The 17,248-nt window shown below is 31.8% G+C and overlaps 2 protein-coding genes across 5 annotated transcripts in view; one reads left to right on the top strand and one right to left on the bottom strand.

Annotated features, from left to right (window-relative positions):
* The window catches only part of LOC105147776 (uncharacterized), a 36,291-nt gene that overhangs the window by 4,721 nt on the left and 14,322 nt on the right, over positions 1 to 17,248 (bottom strand). For 2 of the 4 annotated variants that reach the window (XR_015548318.1, XM_087416232.1), the window contains exons 2-3: positions 1,173 to 1,262; positions 466 to 872 (exon numbers count right to left, since the gene is read on the bottom strand). Coding sequence is in view for 3 of the 4 variants with exons in the window: in XM_087416232.1 (XP_087272358.1) it covers positions 466 to 872; positions 1,173 to 1,251 (486 nt within the window). In the remaining variant the exon portion in view is untranslated. Of the gene's footprint in view, positions 1 to 465; positions 1,039 to 1,172; positions 1,263 to 1,356; positions 3,001 to 17,248 lie in introns of those variants that run through there. The other 2 variants (XM_087416233.1, XM_087416234.1) reach the window with 2 other exon arrangements.
* Positions 3,142 to 12,410, top strand: Orco (odorant receptor co-receptor). Its single transcript, XM_011059026.2, has 9 exons — positions 3,142 to 3,401; positions 4,134 to 4,268; positions 4,534 to 4,917; positions 5,380 to 5,634; positions 5,972 to 6,234; positions 9,079 to 9,178; positions 9,331 to 9,435; positions 10,095 to 10,250; positions 10,410 to 12,410. The coding sequence occupies exons 2-9, from the start codon at positions 4,134 to 4,136 to the stop codon at positions 10,458 to 10,460; spliced, it is 1,449 nt and encodes a 482-aa protein (XP_011057328.1). The 5' UTR covers positions 3,142 to 3,401; the 3' UTR covers positions 10,461 to 12,410.

Raw genomic sequence — 17,248 nt, 5'->3', positions numbered from 1 at the left:
AGGTGTTGGAATTAATTCGTAGCGTTTTACAAGTGATGGGAAGTACTTTCATTCATGTATTTTTTAATGCTCATGTGAAATAAATAACATTCTTTCATTAAAAAACGCTACGAATTAATTCCAACACCTAATAATATATAGTAAAGATTGTATAAAATAAAATTATAAAACTGAATTCTACAGTTCTTTCTTTAAATTTAACATATTTAAAAACTCGCCACTTCCTCATAGTATCACATTTTTATCAAACTTTTCATTAATTATTTTGTTATATTATATTTAATAAAAATACTTGAATATATATATATATTTTTTTTTCGTAAGAACGTGAGTTTATTTTGTACTTATTGAGTGTAGAAAAGAGAGTTAAATAATGAAAGAAAAATTTATTCTATAGATGTTCAATTTTCTAATTAATTTAAATTATCCGACATAGAAATGATTAATGTAATTATAGGAAAGTACTTGAAGAACTCCTTCAATCGCGAAGGGCAGTCTTTCTTTATAATCTTTCCACGAATTCTCTTCCTTTTTCTCATGGTCTCTTTCATCGATCAAGAGCAAAATGATATTTCGAGGAGTAATAACAGCATTAATGTTTTCTTCAGAAGAATCAGAAGCGTCGTTCCTCATTGCCGATGCTATTTCATTGATAGGTTTCATCTCGATGAGTTTCATCTCGACTTTCTCGGTTGTTGATTTCTTCTCGCGCGTCTGATTTTCTAACATATTTTTTGATATTTTCGTATCTTCAGTTTGCAAGATCCTGTTCATACCAGTTACCTGTATCTCTTTCATTGCAGAGTCGACAAATACTCTTTGATAAGTGTCCAAGGACGGTGCCGTGTCCCATGTAGGCGGTACAAACACTACTATTGAGTTGTGACATATTAATCAATATGTATAATAAACATTCTTAAAAAAACACGTTCTTAAAAAAACACGTTCTTAAAAAAGCATGTTCTTAAGTCGTCTTTAAATATAATTTTAATATAAATAGAATATTAACATCTTAAGACATTATTTATTCAAGACACACTGTAAAAAACAAGAACCGATTATGAATAAGTTGACTAAATGATTGATATATATGTATGATTTATACTTTGTCATAAGTTAGAAATATGACTATTCAAATGAAGCGAAGATGAAAGCAAAGATTGACGCGGTACCTGCACGATCCATCGTAAATCCGTAGGAGCACGTTATCAGCGACCACAGCATCAGAACAAAGATACCCAAACGTGACATGACGACTTCCGCTAAATTAATTTAAAAGTTTTTACTCGTTTTATATCGCAATTAGATTATTCCGCCTCACATGCACGTATTTTTATAATATTATACATCACTCACTTGTAATTAATTCACGATTGATTTTTCATAAAAAGAAACTTTGTGGAAAGCAAAACAGTTTAATTCTAGATCGTTGTTCAATCTCGATAATTGCTACGTCCGCCTTGTTTTCTTCCCAAAAAAACAATTCGACTGCGCTGTCGCTAATCAACAAAATCGGTTACCCGAACGACCAAAGGAGTATCTTATAAGTCACATGAAGTTCTCTTATTAGGATTATTTTGCAGTGATAAAAACATCACAATTTGCAGGTTTTCGATTTACGTAAAATCGCGTCGTTGAATCCAGAGTTTTAAATCCAAATATGTATTGATTATTTCATCAATCATTGTATTCATTAACAAATTTGAACAGGACACCCTTTATTCGAGAAATATCCTGGGAACATCTATGAACGATATTCAGAGGCCATAGGAATGTTCTCTGAACGTTTTTAGGACGTCCCTGAAGCGCATTCAGATTCCCACCCGAGGACTCCCTAGAGTGTTATCCTTGTTTAACATTCGGTAAGCAACAAGGATAAAATGACTGTTGGTACTCGGGTGAGAATTTGAAAACTCTCCTGGAGGTTTGCTGTATGGGGAAAAAACTTTCGCGTTTTAAATAAAAGATTAAAATATCTAAGTATAAGTGCCATCAATAACTTCTTCAATGTTGATCTAATTTTGACTTATCCGTCGTATTAGCACAAAGTATCATTAACCGACCGTAATATCGAAGGACTGTCACCCTAAATAATGAAGGATTCCTTACTATGTACTATCCATGTAAGTTGCGGTGCGGCCCCTGTTTTAAGTCGATACGTGACATATTTAATCGTTGAGGCTTACATAGGTCACACTCGACGATAAAACTACGCCCGATTTATACTATTTGTTTTACGTCATTCGTTTCGTATGCGCTCGTACTTTACGTACAAATCATTTATTTTTATCGACCCTATGATATATGTGATGATGGTATTCTAGTAAATTACATCTCATTTACGAGAATTTATGTACATTTTTCAACGTAGATTTTGCGTGTTGAAAGAGAGTGATTTTCCACAAAATTTACTAGAGAAAATTGGCTCCATCCAAAATCTGTCAAATCAAAATTATTCTTTGATAATAATTTTGCATATTAATTAAAAAAAAATACTAGAAACACTAGATTCTTAAGATATATAAAATTGATACATAAAAATACAATAATTAATTTGTAAATATTTTTAGGAAAAACATGAAATTTTGTATGATAGAAAGAGGATAGGATTGATCATTTGTAATAGCTACAATACGCAAGCTAAACTTTTTATTTAACATTAATACAATCGTGAAATGGAAGCACGAGAGGCATTATCTTCTAGCTAATAATTACTTAACAAAAGAATCGTAATAAGGGTCACAACTTGCAAAGTGTTCTAGAATAATATCCAGAAAATCGACGTTGCGCGTTGATATACGGCGATCTTAGCGGAAGCTTCGTTTCACCAGTTGCTAACCCCTGCTCTAGACATCTTGAGACTTTAGACTGTTTTCTTCGGTAAAACTTTCTTTACGTTGAAAACTACACGGAGCACGGCGGTGCTGTACTAAATTATTAAGAAGATTATAGATCCCCGTGCAACTCGGGGACGGCGTAAGAAGCGATATGGCGTCGGAGGAACGTCGCGCAACGCGACAAAGCGGTTTGCGCCTGGTTACCGGGCCCCGATTGGTCCACGTTTGGTACCTACCCTACTGGAAGGGGTTTCGCACCGACGGGGTAGTGGTAGCGGTCAGGTCATAACCAGAGGGTTGAACAAGAAGGCAGAAGTAGAGGGTACCTGGGCCTCGGTCGGAGAGACAAGACCATTCGCAACACAAAACTGTTTGTGCCATAAAACGACGACTGATGGCAGGCCGGCTAGTTAGTTTGCTTTTCTTCGTTCTTCTGATATATTTGGCAAGATTGCTGCAACGTAATCGCGAGGCGCTGAAGGCCGCATCATAAATTGGCCGCGGAGTTCCGACCAATTCTTCGCTTTTAGACATCTGTAATCTTGGATAGTTAAAGCGACCAAGGTAGGTCCTTCGCTCTTATTTCGAAACAGATACTTTCTGAACAAAAACGCGAAAGTTTAAAAAAGTATCCGAAAAATGTAAAAAGATTCTGACATCTTTTATAAATACGAAAATACAGCGTATGTCTGAAAAAACAGGAAGCTTCTGTTCGAGTCTTGTATCGTTTGACGACGAGTTGGAAAAGAGTCTAAAGACTACCTAGAAAAGTCTTATCAATTTTTCTAATTGTAATTTATATCAATTTACATTGTATAAAAAACACATAATCAACATTATATGTTGATGAATACAAAAGAAAAGTCATAGAAGTTTCTAGAAGTTTCATTTACATAATTGCCTTATGATTTCATGCGTATAGTCATTTACAATTAACTGCTTTATGACAAATGATACAATGTTTTGTGCGCGAAATAATAACCAATTATATTAAAAAATAATTACATATGTATGTTAATTATTATAATTATAATAACATATTTATGTTATTATAATGAATTATGCCAATAAAATTATTTGTAATTTAAAATATATTTTTTTGAATTGTGAAATTGTGAAATTTATTTAACAGTCGGTGTCTGCCGTATTTATTTGAATCATTTAATACTTTTTTAAATCAACTTTTTCTGAGTGAACGGATTTTAAAGTTGTTGAATTTTAATGACAACTCCACGAAATAAAGCGTTTGATAAGTAGTTTAATAATAAATTGTCAACTCGTGCAATTTGCTCGCAGATGATGAAGATGAAGCAACAGGGCCTAGTGGCCGATCTCATGCCCAACATAAGGATCATGAAGATGTTTGGACATTTCGTATTCAACTATTATGACGACAATTCGTCCAAATACTTGCATAAAATATTTTGCTGTGTAAGTAATCACGAGTTTCAACATACTATTAGATAGTATTTTCGCCAAATTGCAATAACAAAATTTAATTTTGTCTGATCAAATCGAAGTTATCGATATTCTTTAGCTTGATTTTGGCAATAATATTTTGACAATATATTTAATAGCTTTAGGATGATCTATAATTTTAACAATCGATACATTAAAATTAATATTAGTTCATGGTATCATCTGTGAATAAAAATCCTAGATCGTACACGAACGTCGCAAAAACTATCTTTTCTAGGCGAATCTATTTCTGCTGCTGTTACAATTCGGCCTGTGCGCGGTGAATCTGATCATCGAAAGCGCCGACGTCGATGATCTCACGGCCAACACGATTACTCTCCTTTTCTTCACGCACAGTATCGTCAAGGTCGTTTACTTTGCTATCAGGAGCAAGTACTTTTACAGAACGTGGGCGATATGGAACAATCCGAATTCACATCCGCTCTTTGCCGAGAGCAATGCGAGATACCACGCGATTGCTCTGAAGAAGATGAGGCTGCTGCTCTTCTTGGTCGGCGTCACTACCGTGCTCACTGCGGTAGCTTGGACCACTCTTACGTTCTTTGAACACCCGATTAGGAAACTCGTAGATCCAATTACGAATGAGACGACAATTATTCAGGTAATAATTCAAATTTATAAAATACAAAACATATTTCCGCTCAACAAGGAAAATTAAAAATTATTGAAAATGAAAAAGAAAAAATGCTTTAAGATAATTTAATTTATCTTTATGCTTAATTATATTTTAATTATATATATGTGTATTAAAAATAAAAAGCAACATTAGACATTCGCTTTTTATTATTAATATACAATTATTAAAATTATAATATATAATTTAAATAACAGAATTATAATGAAATATAATTATAATTTAAATTATAATGTATAATCAATATATAATTAAGACACGTTATGTATATGTACGTATATAAGTCAAATATTTATCTTTACATACTTCTTTTTTTTTTTATTTGATTTTTTTATCTATAATATATATGCATTTATATTGCATTTATTGTATAGTATAATTACCCGAGTACCTTTTTTCTGTGTATACATGACACTTCTTATAATTTAGTTACCGCAACTATTGGTCCGTTCGTTCTATCCGTTCGATGCCAGCAGGGGAATAACGCATATATTGATACTCATCTACCAATTCTATTGGGTGTTCTTCATGCTTGTTAATGCCAATTCATTGGATGTGCTTTTCTGCTCGTGGTTATTGTTTGCCTGTGAACAGTTGCAGCACTTGAAACAGATTATGAAACCACTCATGGAGTTGAGCGCAACTTTGGATACGGTGGTACCGAATAGCAGCGAGCTCTTCAAGGTCTGTCGAATTTCAATCTCCACAGATAATGTTGATCATATAAATTTTATTCCCCGCATTCAAATCTAGATCTATATATTTTTTCATTTTTTACATTTAAAAGTTTTTTTAAGATGCTTATTTTGATCAATATAAAAAAAATTTCATTTCTATTTTAAAATAAAAATAGGATTTTCTTTTTATATTAAAATCAAAATTAGCTTCTTAAACAAAATTTAACGTTGACATAAGAAGCAATTTCTGTCATCTAAAGTATTAAAATAAACGATGCAAATTTCTGCATAATTAAAATTTTCCTCAGATTTAATGTGTCAATGAGATTTTTTTGTGCATACAGGCTGGTAGTGCGGATCATCTTCGTGAATCGAATGAGAACAATCAGCCGCCACCACCTTCGGCAGCAGCCCAGGGCGACAACATGCTGGACCTCGATCTTCGTAATATATACAGCAATCGACAGGACTTCACGGCAACTTTCCGGCCAACTGCTGGTATGACTTTCAATGGTGGCGTAGGACCGAACGGATTAACGAAGAAGCAAGAGATGCTCGTCAGAAGTGCCATCAAGTACTGGGTTGAAAGACACAAGCATATTGTCAGGTCAGTCAATTTTATTACCACACAAGTCGCGCAAGTCCGACGAGACTTACCGCAAAGTCTAAATAACGGACTAGCTTACGAGAGGTCACAAGATAAAGCGTGAAGACCGTGAGATAAAAGATTCAGTATCGAATGCCGTGATAAGAGATGCGAAACCGCCCCCCTCCCGCCCCCCCGTGCTCCACTTACCTACTGAAGACGTATAGTTAATTCATGCAACTCTATGAGCGAACGACGGACCATTTCTTTGAAAGTCATCTGCATCTTGTGCGGACTAGTGACCCAGAATAATCTTGTACAACACGCCTGAAGGTGTGTAAAGTATTTAGTATATAGTCGGCATTATATTGACCCCATAGAGAGACACGCTAACTATTCTCTCAATTATTAAAAAGTGAGCATGACAAAGTTATGTGTGTGTGTTGCGTACGGAGCCAAACATCGCGATTATAAAATTTTAAAATATGCATAAACACATTTCAAATACTATTCCTTCGAGGCACACATATAAATACTTGATATTAATTATTTAATACGTAACGTAAACTGGAGAAAAATAATTTTATCTCCTTTTATATAATATAATATATATAATATACATATATATTATTTTATACAATTACATATTATATTTGTATTTTAACATTTATCTGATACTACGGATGAAATAATAGTCTTGCGATTTTAATTATAGATAAAGAAAAAAATGAAGGGAAAATTAATAAAACTCATTATTTGCAAATATTTAGACATTACATTTTTAGCATATAAAGCAAAGTAATTATTCACAATCTATATCGCGGTTTAAATTCCTAATATTTTATCAATAATTTTCGTACTATTTATTAATACGTTGAACGTTATTCAATGTGAGAGTTATCAGACTGCTATTGCAATAATATTCGGTCGCATATTTGTATGTAAAATATTCAAAAAATTTCAAAAATCATTAGAAATCAATAGAAAGACAATCATAAATAAGATAATAAATATATTTTTGAAAAGCTTCATTCGTATGTAATAACGAATATATAAAGTTTTGTTAAGCTTTGGCAAAGCTAATTGAAATTTGTACGTGACAACACATTGCAGCTATAATTATAATTACTGGGAGGAAAGTTTGAAATCTAGTCAAATAATCTTCTCAACAATTGATATTATTTTCGATGTAATTGATTGTTATTTTAAAAAATCTATGGTACAGTCCTTCAAAACTAAATAATAGATAAATAGAACAATTCTATTTCCAACATTTCACTACAGTTTCATAACTATTCGATAATGAATAATTTTATTTTAAAAGCGTATTCTTTTCGAATTGTGATAACCATCGTTCTTCGTGAAAGTCAGAGTATGCGGAATACGATCGGCGGCGACAAGATCGATTGCTCCTCGGGAAAATTTTTTTTTCGCAATAACGATGCGAACGGATGCCGTGTTCCTGTAGGTTCGCGGGGGTGCCGAAGCCACTCGTCGACTAGCACGGGATGCGCGTATTCCCACGGTGGTGAAGTATTTATTCTAAGAAAGCGCGATATTGACCGCAACGGGGGTCGTGTATTGTACGGACTGAGCAATTCATGGGGGATGGTATTCGACATGACGGTTCACGTGCACGTAACGTGCGCACACGTGGTTCACCTAACGCCAACGCACGAGTGATGACAGATTTTCGCCCACGCAACCTATGGACACGCGTTGTCACACTCATCTAGTATTGCACAAATCGTTCAAAGGAACAATAGCACCAGCACTGTAAAAAAAAAATGTTTTATTCTTGTCTCCATTTTTTAAACACTTCAAACTTTTTCAATAGACAAACCATTACATGTTTGGATTGAAAACACTATGCGTTTTAAATCCAAACATGTAGTGTTTTGTATAGGATTGAGAAAGTTTAAAGCTAAAACATCTTTAAGTGTTTAAAAAATGGAGATAAGAATAAAACATTTTAATATCTTAAAATTAAACACTTCTTTTTTCAGTGTGATTTTATCGATAGAAGGATCCCGTTTATTACTGTTTCGCATTTTCTTTAACACACATTTTTTTTTATTGAAAATTAAAATATGCAATCTTGATCGACGCGATTTCGATACTACATCGAATTTTACGTTATATTTATCTAAAAATTTATAAAATTTTTCTTTTGGAAACTTTTCGTTTATTTTTCATTTCAAATCCTTTTATTGTCGGTGATCTTAGGGATTTAAGAGATCGGCAAATTGATTGAAAAAATTATTATGATAGTCAAATTATATTATTCAAATGATAGAGATTCATATTATCATCTACGCAATATTGGAAAAGATATTGACCGCAACCGAGGTCATGTCCTACGAGTAAGTAGTCTAAGGGGAAGAAACGTTTCCACATAGCGGTCTATATATCGCGTTGGATATTCGATCTGAGTTTCAAAATTTTGAAATCTACGCAGTCTCGCTTCGAAATTACATTTCAGCGTATATTTTACAGATCCGACTTTTCGCGATAGTGACAACCAAGTGTAACGCTATACTACCGCGTTTTCTTCAAGGCGTTTCGACGTATCGATCATTCACTTACTGGAAATAGTGTTAACTCGACGAACGGTCGACGAAATAGGATATACGTGGTGAAATGGAAGCGAATATTTGTTCGTCGTTGTTCAACTTAGTTTTAATCACTTTAGTATAAAAATCAGTATCTATGTATGAAAGCATGGGAATCGCGAATATATCTTTCATAAGTCGCTTGTCAACGGTACTTTTAAAGTGCGGCATAAGTCTTCCGTAGATAATTCAGGTTGTCCTGAATTTTAATTGGCGAAATAATGTAATAATAATAACTGTTATTCCAACGTAGATTGGTCACCGCGGTCGGAGATGCGTACGGTTTTGCGCTTCTGCTTCACATGTTGACGACGACCATCACTTTAACGTTGCTCGCTTATCAAGCGACGAAGGTGAGTTGTCAGTCAGGTTCCTTTTCAAGGTCTCGAATAAATGATTTATTGATCGTATAAATTAGTTAAATAAATAATGCAAAGTCGATGGATTAATCTGAACTCGAATATATCAAGAAATATTCATACTATACGAGTTTTAAATGCTACAGGTGAGCGGTATAAATGTATATGCGGCCTCCACGATTGGCTACGTGCTCTATACATTTGGCCAAGTCTTTTTATTCTGCATATTTGGAAATCGTTTGATTGAAGAGGTGCGTATATGGAAATTTATAAACGACTTAATAAATTTCTGAAATTTTATACAATTGAAAATTTATGTTAAATTTAACATGTTTAATTTATGTGATCCAAACGATCCATCAAAATTTTAAGTGTTAATTAACAAAATGAATGATACGTTAGAATGTAACAGAAACATTATGGAAAAGTTAACACAAAAATGTAACATTTTGAATACAAATTGTGTAAACATATTTCTTGAAAAAATTAACATTTATGATGTATTAACTTAATACATTTATCTTTTATTCATTTATCTTAGAATTTACATTTTTTCAGAACTTATTATTTTTATGTTACTCTTTCATTTATAAATCATGTATTAACACTAAAAAATGAAAAGTTTAGCAATATTATTTTAATGTTAAAAATATTAAAAAATTAAATGTAATTTGACCCAAAATATTTAAATAATCACATTATGCTAAGTTAATACTCGAATATGTTAAAAATTCAACATAAAAATTTTAACAGAGGCGATTTTAACACAAGTACAAAATATTTCACTGTGTAATTTAAAATGGCTCTAAAAAAATAAAGATAAATGTAATAAAAATTTAAAAAGCAAAAACTAATTTTTTTATGCAATTTTATACAACAAATTGTAATAAAAAAATTCATTCTTTTTTAGAGCACTTCAGTGATGGAGGCGGCTTATTCTTGTCATTGGTATGATGGATCGGAGGAAGCTAAGACATTCGTGCAAATCGTATGTCAGCAGTGTCAGAAAGCTATGTCAATATCAGGGGCCAAGTTCTTCACGGTGTCTTTGGATCTCTTCGCTTCGGTAAAACTAGATATTTTATCTCAATATATTTTTGTGTTTTTTCTTTTCATTCAATTCTTATATAACGAAATTAAGAAGATTCCATTCACGATCTATTATGATAGAATGAGATAAAATTATGATAGAGTAACGTAATAAACAATTTTCTAAAAATTTCAGGTACTGGGAGCCGTGGTGACCTACTTCATGGTGTTGGTGCAACTAAAATGAACATTTGGTTTTGTATATTCCAGATACGAATGCAATCTCTCGCGTTGCACACGATTGTGCAAGATTATATTTTTTAACGTATTTACAAGGGACAAAATGGAGCATTCGTGTCATGAAGATTTTCACGAAGAGAATTCTGCGTCTTTACAGGCGCATAACAAAATACAAAGAATCATGGATTGAAAAGTCATAAGAAGCTAGTACATGTCAGAATTGAGTTTAAGCAATACAAAAATGATAGAAATTATTTGTACTGTTACTTAAGAAGTAAGGCTTAAATAAAAATCTTTCTTTTTTATTATTACTTAGATTAACGAGCGGTGAAAGAAACGAGCACATATATCCTATACATTTTTCTTCGTTAAAATGTAAATTTTAGCTCTGTATAATTTTTCTCTCCACCTTTATTATGCATATAGCAACAACAAAGAACAACGACAATGTAAGCACTCGTCGCGATTCATTTTCATAAACATTAATTATAAGTCATAATGCTTAACGGGGAAGATATACGCTATGTCATTTGAGGTATACTGCTGCAACTTGTACTAATTGTCCTACAATCGATAATGGAACATTAATGAATGGACGCAGGAAAGTTTATTATCTTTATTTAGAGTCTATTATTAAAAGTCGTCCAGCAATTACGTTGTTATATTTTCAAACAGCCTATATTAAAAAAAAAACACGGTGGAGGGATTAAATGGCAATGTGTACATTGGCGATGTGTCCGAATAATGTGTAAATATAAGATGTAATCGTATGAAGTGATTACATTTTTTAATGGAATAGTATAATATTACGTAATATTAAATTTTGATAGTGGCACTCTTTGTCGTTGTACGCAAATAAGTAACAATTTACAAAATATTTATCACTAATGCACGCCAATTTTTTATTACGATTTTTGCGTTTTGTTAAGAATTAAATTGTAAATCTTGTCATTTAGATTTCATTTTAATTTCATCTCATGGATCTTTAACTAAATTTTCTTCTTTTTATTCTCCCTCTCTCTCTCTCTTTCTCTCTCTCTCCCTCTTTTTCTCTCTCTTTCTCTTCACTATTATTGATAAAATTTGTGGTTTTACGGCTTTCAATGTAGAAAATGCGTTTTGACACAAATACGATTTAACCTCCCTATTTGTTGTCACTTAATTTTGCAGTAGAGACAAACAATCTTTGCTTTTTATCGCGCATTCGGAAGGAGAGAATTAAGAATAAAATTTGTTAGATAACGAATAGCGATTAATGGAATAGCTATGAATGCGCGATTGCGAAATACATAAAAAATTTCGCGTTAGGAACGGAAAGTGTCAGCGTCTTGCCTCTTGATGAGAGAAGCGGCGATACAATTGATGTAGTACGTCAATTACTATATAATATGATTACCAAAGTACTTGGCTCTAATAAATTTAAAAAGTAAGATATATATATATATATATATACACCATATATATATTTTCATTATACGTAACCACGTGAACGCGTGAACGTATATCTAATGTATACCTCGTTTTTTATATTTCTCGTAATATCTCTCGATATTTTTAGTAAGACAATATTTCATCACTTAAAAAGATGTATAAGAAGAAATATTTGCACCATGCATGGCTGCTCATTCTGACCGTTATAATATAAATATGTATCTTTCATCGACGCGGATATCGTTTTAGGCGACGTGAGATATTTTCAATTCTTTCGTCGGAAAGAAGTATGAAAAAAGTATTTCGTCAAAAGAAGAATGTAAAATGTCATAACAAACGTTTAATACGAGTATCTGGCGATATCCGAGCTCGATTTACTTTTGACATTAATGTATAATTAACGTATGTGTATATTACTATGATCAAGTATTAATCGATGAGATCACAGTATTATCAAATAGTTTTTCTCTATGTAAAGCTGTACTATATTTATTTAATAAAATATTGATATAAACGTTCATATAAATTCCAACGTGTCAGAGGAAAATCCGAATTTTCTCATTGCCCTCAAAAGATTTAGACAACTACACAGAAAGGAATATTTTGTATTTGTGTTAATTTCTTAATTCCTTGTTAAATTTTTGTGTTAAATTTTTAACATATTCAAGAGTTAATTTAACATAATGTGATTGTTTTTTTAAAATATTTTGAGTTAAATTGATATTCGACATTTCTTATTATTAAAATTACACAATTTATGAATAAGTAGACACATAACGTATATAAAAATAATGTTTTTTTTAAAAACATACGTTCTAAGATAAGTAATTAAAATGTGTTAATTTTATATATTATAAATATTAATTTTAATTATGAAGTATTTGCTTAAAAATTTAATACAGATTTTCCAACTGTATAGCATTTTTGCGACAAGATTTTATTAAACCGCTTCGTGTTAGAACTACAATAGATATTCACTATGCGAGTGTATTACAAGACAGCACCGTAAAAAAATAAAAGTTACAAATAACCCACATGAAATACACTTACGTTAGTAACTGCTAATAAAAATTGTCTTGTCTCACGAAATCTAAATTAATACAAACCGCATGAGTTTCTCTTATTCGATTCGATCGCTGCTTTTGGAGAACACGATTCTTTCAACATGTAGAAAGTAACTTTTTTTTTTTTGATGTGATTTACGAGTGAATTGTACAAGTAATGCGTACAAGTATGCAGGTTAACGTGAGTAGGATTGTAGAGATAAAGAAGGATTATGTTTTGCCACTCCCACTTTATCTGTGGAAATACTTTGAAAATCCGAGAAAAAGAACAAACTTTCTTTTCGCACTGCATTCTTCATCATATTCTCTTTCTTTACTATCAGTAAAAGTTTAGTATAAATATCAAGATAAATATCTCTGGTATATAAAATAAATCGAGATGCGCGCGACTGCGCATTTGTCCCCGTGTTTTCCAGCGTTAATAATAAAATATTGACGTAAAGCGTGGAGATGTATACATACACAGGGCGTTTCAAAATTTTGCAAGCTTGTAGTATTTATTGAACCGAATAAAAAGCGTTTAATCGAAATAAATACGTAAATAAATCCGCTTAAAGAACGAGCATTCTGTTCCGCTATTACAAATTGATTATTCGTTGTTTATCGTTTGTAGAAATAAAATATTTTTTATAATTGAAATTATAATTTTTATAATTGGAATTATTTTATTATTTTAATATTTTAATTCGGTGTTTATTGTTTATAAAAGCAAGAAGTTTTTGATTGCAAATGCACAGAATTATTTCATTATTTTAATATCTTAAGTTCAACTTTAGATTTATATATAAATTGTGTCGCAATCTAAAATAGAATTCAATTTAAAATTTTATATGCTATGTATGTAATAGAAACATTTAAAGAATCAGGAAAAAAGGAAATAAATATAAAATTCTAAATAAAATATTCTATCCTGAAATATAACATAAAATGAAAATTATTTAAAGTAAGTTTTAAAAGAAACGCATTATGTATCTTTCATTTCAATATATATTTATGATCTATTATTCTTGTATCATCAAATTTCGAACTTGTTTAAAAATTTATAACGTATATTTCGAACGAGTTGATAGTTGATAGTCTCTCAACAAGCAATATTTATGTATTAATATTTATACAATAATATTTACATGTTAAAGTATCAAAATCATTTTAAATAATTTATAATTCATGTCCTCCCAGAATTTAGAATAGACTTTTACATATGATTTTATGTCGCATGTAAAATGTTTGTAAAAAAAAAGATAATAAAATAAAATATACATGGCAATATAAAATTAAGATCTGACGCAAATGAAAAATCGTTATAGTGAACTTTACAATATATTACAACAAATATGTTATTAAATAATCTTCATTATTATTATTTATATACCGCGCACACACACACACACACAAACATAAAAATATAGATGAATAATTGTCACAGCAAAAAATAGCTATTTATTCTAAAAGAACAAGTTTGCGGATCTATTTTTGACTAATTGTAAATACTTTTTATTCACCTTAGCAAATATTGCAGACAAATATTGCAAAGCTATGATCCTATCTATTACTATCTGGAAACACTCTGTACATCTAGATTAAGATAAAGCAATGTCTATTAAGAGCTTGTAAAAATAATCGTTTAACAAGCCGAGTGAGAAATTGCCGCGACGCGGTTCGCACGCAGGCGCAAAACGCGAGCATCTCCGTGCGCTTCTAGGGGTAGTTTCGATCGTCCGAGGGATGAACTATGCCGTGCTGCCGCCCGAGACGCCTCAACCTCGTGCGTTGCTCCTGTGCGATGCTGTCTGAAACGAGAACTTTCGCGCCGCCGTCGTTTCATGACAGTGACACGCCTGCGGAGCGTGTGGTGCCGGTCGGTCGCGATTGCGTAATCGTTAATCGAGTGTCAGCCCTCGGCGACCGGGAGAGGGATCCTCACAGTCCGAAGAGGATTCTGTGATCGCGCATCGTCACCGGAGAGGATGTGCCGACCGTGGTCGAGACGAAATCAGCCGTTGGCTCTGTCAACGGCTAACTCGGACGGTTCTAAGATCGAGTCTGCGAAATTTCATTGACGAATCTCGGTAACGATCATCCTTCTGCACTGCAAAATTGTTTCTCCTCGGGAAGCAATACACGTAAAGCAATACTGGCGCATGGATCGCGTCTGACAAGCTACGCTCATCTTCACTTTGCCCTACCGTCTCCTTATATCGACGATTGTAAATATCAAAGAAAAATGATAATAATACGACGATGTTCTACAACAATGTTATTTAAGATGTATGCGGCGTTCGCCGAATCCGAGTGCAGGTGGATCGGATCCAGCTGAACTAGGCGTGCGCAATCCGAAGAAATCCTGAGGGTCGATGATCAATCAATCACGAAGCAAATCGGTTGTCAATCAACGAAGTACAATCTAGAATAATTGCTAACAATCAAAATCAACGCGTAATCTCGAGACGAGTTTTAGATCTCTATCTTATTGATACGTCAAAATGATATCACTTATATTTATCCGCAATTAAAATTACATTAGTAATGGAGTTTTTCTCATCATGATACATCAGGAATACTCATCGAGATTACGCCAATTACAATCCCTCAACTTTACGATACTTGAAGAATAGCGCGTATCGATCAGAATGATCGGACATTTGATATTAAGGGACATATGTACGTGAGTTACGTAATACGCCTATCTGTAAAGTAATAGGCTACAGTAGATGTCCCCAGAGAGGACATGAAGGAGATGAAATCAAATCTGAAATTACTGTTTGATTAGTGAAGCGAAGAAACACCCCCGATAGACAATGAATCTCAGCTCTTTTAGTCTAGTCTATAGTCTAGTCAACGAGACTGAACAACACTGGTTGTTAGATTGTAAAAGCTAAAATAAAGCGAGATAATTTTTATCAAAGGGAATAATCCATTGCCATTTAATGATACACCCGACGTGTACTAAAGCAAATAAAGTAAAGGGAAAAAAGAGAGAGAAATCAAAGTATAATCGCATGTGCGCACGTGGATTATAATTGACAGAATTGGATTCATCTTAGTTATTAAAAGGCTCAAACAATGAAATCGTATCGGAGTTAACGAGGACTGGCACGGTGCAAGTTGTGAGGAATTTTTTGCGAATCACCGATAACCATAGGTACAAAAACTGCGAGCGGCTGGAGGAGGCGAAGCCTCCCGCCGCACAAGCATTATCGTAAGTATTATAAGTCTTGCAAAATGTTTTGTCTGTCAATTTATTTGTATATTATATTTTATATTTATTTATTTTTTCTATAGTATGATTTATATATATCTTATTTTATACAATTAATTAATTATGTTTTATATTTTATATTATTACAATTATATATTAATCATATTTTATATTTTATATAAAATATAATTAATACATAATTGTAATAATTTTATATAATAATCTCAAAAATTTTCTTGTATTTTGAAATAAAAGATGTATTGAATATATTTTTTTATTATTTCTGTCTTTTATATTATTTTCATTTATCAATAAATTACGTTTATAATTTTTAAATAATAAATATCACGTGAACAAAATCAAATTAGTTATATAATATAGTTTTAAAAAAATTTAATATCCACGCACTCCCATAAACAAAAGCATCGATTACCTACATACACGTATTAACTATACATGTATTATGAGTTGAAATTAATTAAAAACTTCGACAAAGGCCCATATCCACGCATAATTAAAGTTTCTACGATATAATATTATGGTGAGCTAACCATAACCAAACACTTTTCAAACTATAATGTGATAATTTGTATACTCTTAATCCGATTAATACAACGTAATTCCCTCTTTCAGTCTTATAGCTTAGCACGTTGATTAAGAAAATTAAAAAATGTAATTTATATTATTTCATAAAAAGAAACTTAAAAGAAAAACATCTCAAAAATTTGTAATTAATAAAATCGGTAAGAGATTTCAAAACGATCTTATAATATCGTGATTATATTAAATTATATATAGAGATATGAGATATATTCCGTCCAGACCAAATTTAATTATAATTTATAATTAAAATATTTTATATATATATATATATATAAAATCTATTAATTAATTAAAATAAAAATAACTTTGTGTGACTCCAAAAATAAATGAAATATAAGTAAATTGTCTATATGAATTTCCACGGTTATTAGTGCATAAATAATATATTTATAAAATGATAAAATATAATAAGCAAACAATTGAAGTGTACTTATCAATAAAGTTAACTGTAAATTATAGTACATTCTAATTAAGATTTGCCACAGAAAATGAATTTTA

The sequence above is a fragment of the Acromyrmex echinatior genome, chromosome 19 (genome assembly GCF_024713525.1).
Source record: "Acromyrmex echinatior isolate Ae372 chromosome 19, ASM2471352v2, whole genome shotgun sequence".
Classification (NCBI taxonomy): Eukaryota; Metazoa; Arthropoda; class Insecta; order Hymenoptera; family Formicidae; genus Acromyrmex; species Acromyrmex echinatior.
The sequence above is the reverse complement of the archived record's forward strand: the minus strand, read 5'-3'. Positions and strand labels throughout refer to the sequence as shown.

Coding starts and splice junctions, on each gene's coding strand:
- Orco (XM_011059026.2), top strand. CDS start 4,134: ATGATGAAGATGAAGCAACAGGGCCTAGTGGCCGATCTCATGCCCAAC. Junction 9,179..9,330: donor TCGCTTATCAAGCGACGAAG/GTGAGTTGTCAG, acceptor TAAATGCTACAG/GTGAGCGGTATAAATGTATA. Junction 10,251..10,409: donor CTTTGGATCTCTTCGCTTCG/GTAAAACTAGAT, acceptor TAAAAATTTCAG/GTACTGGGAGCCGTGGTGAC.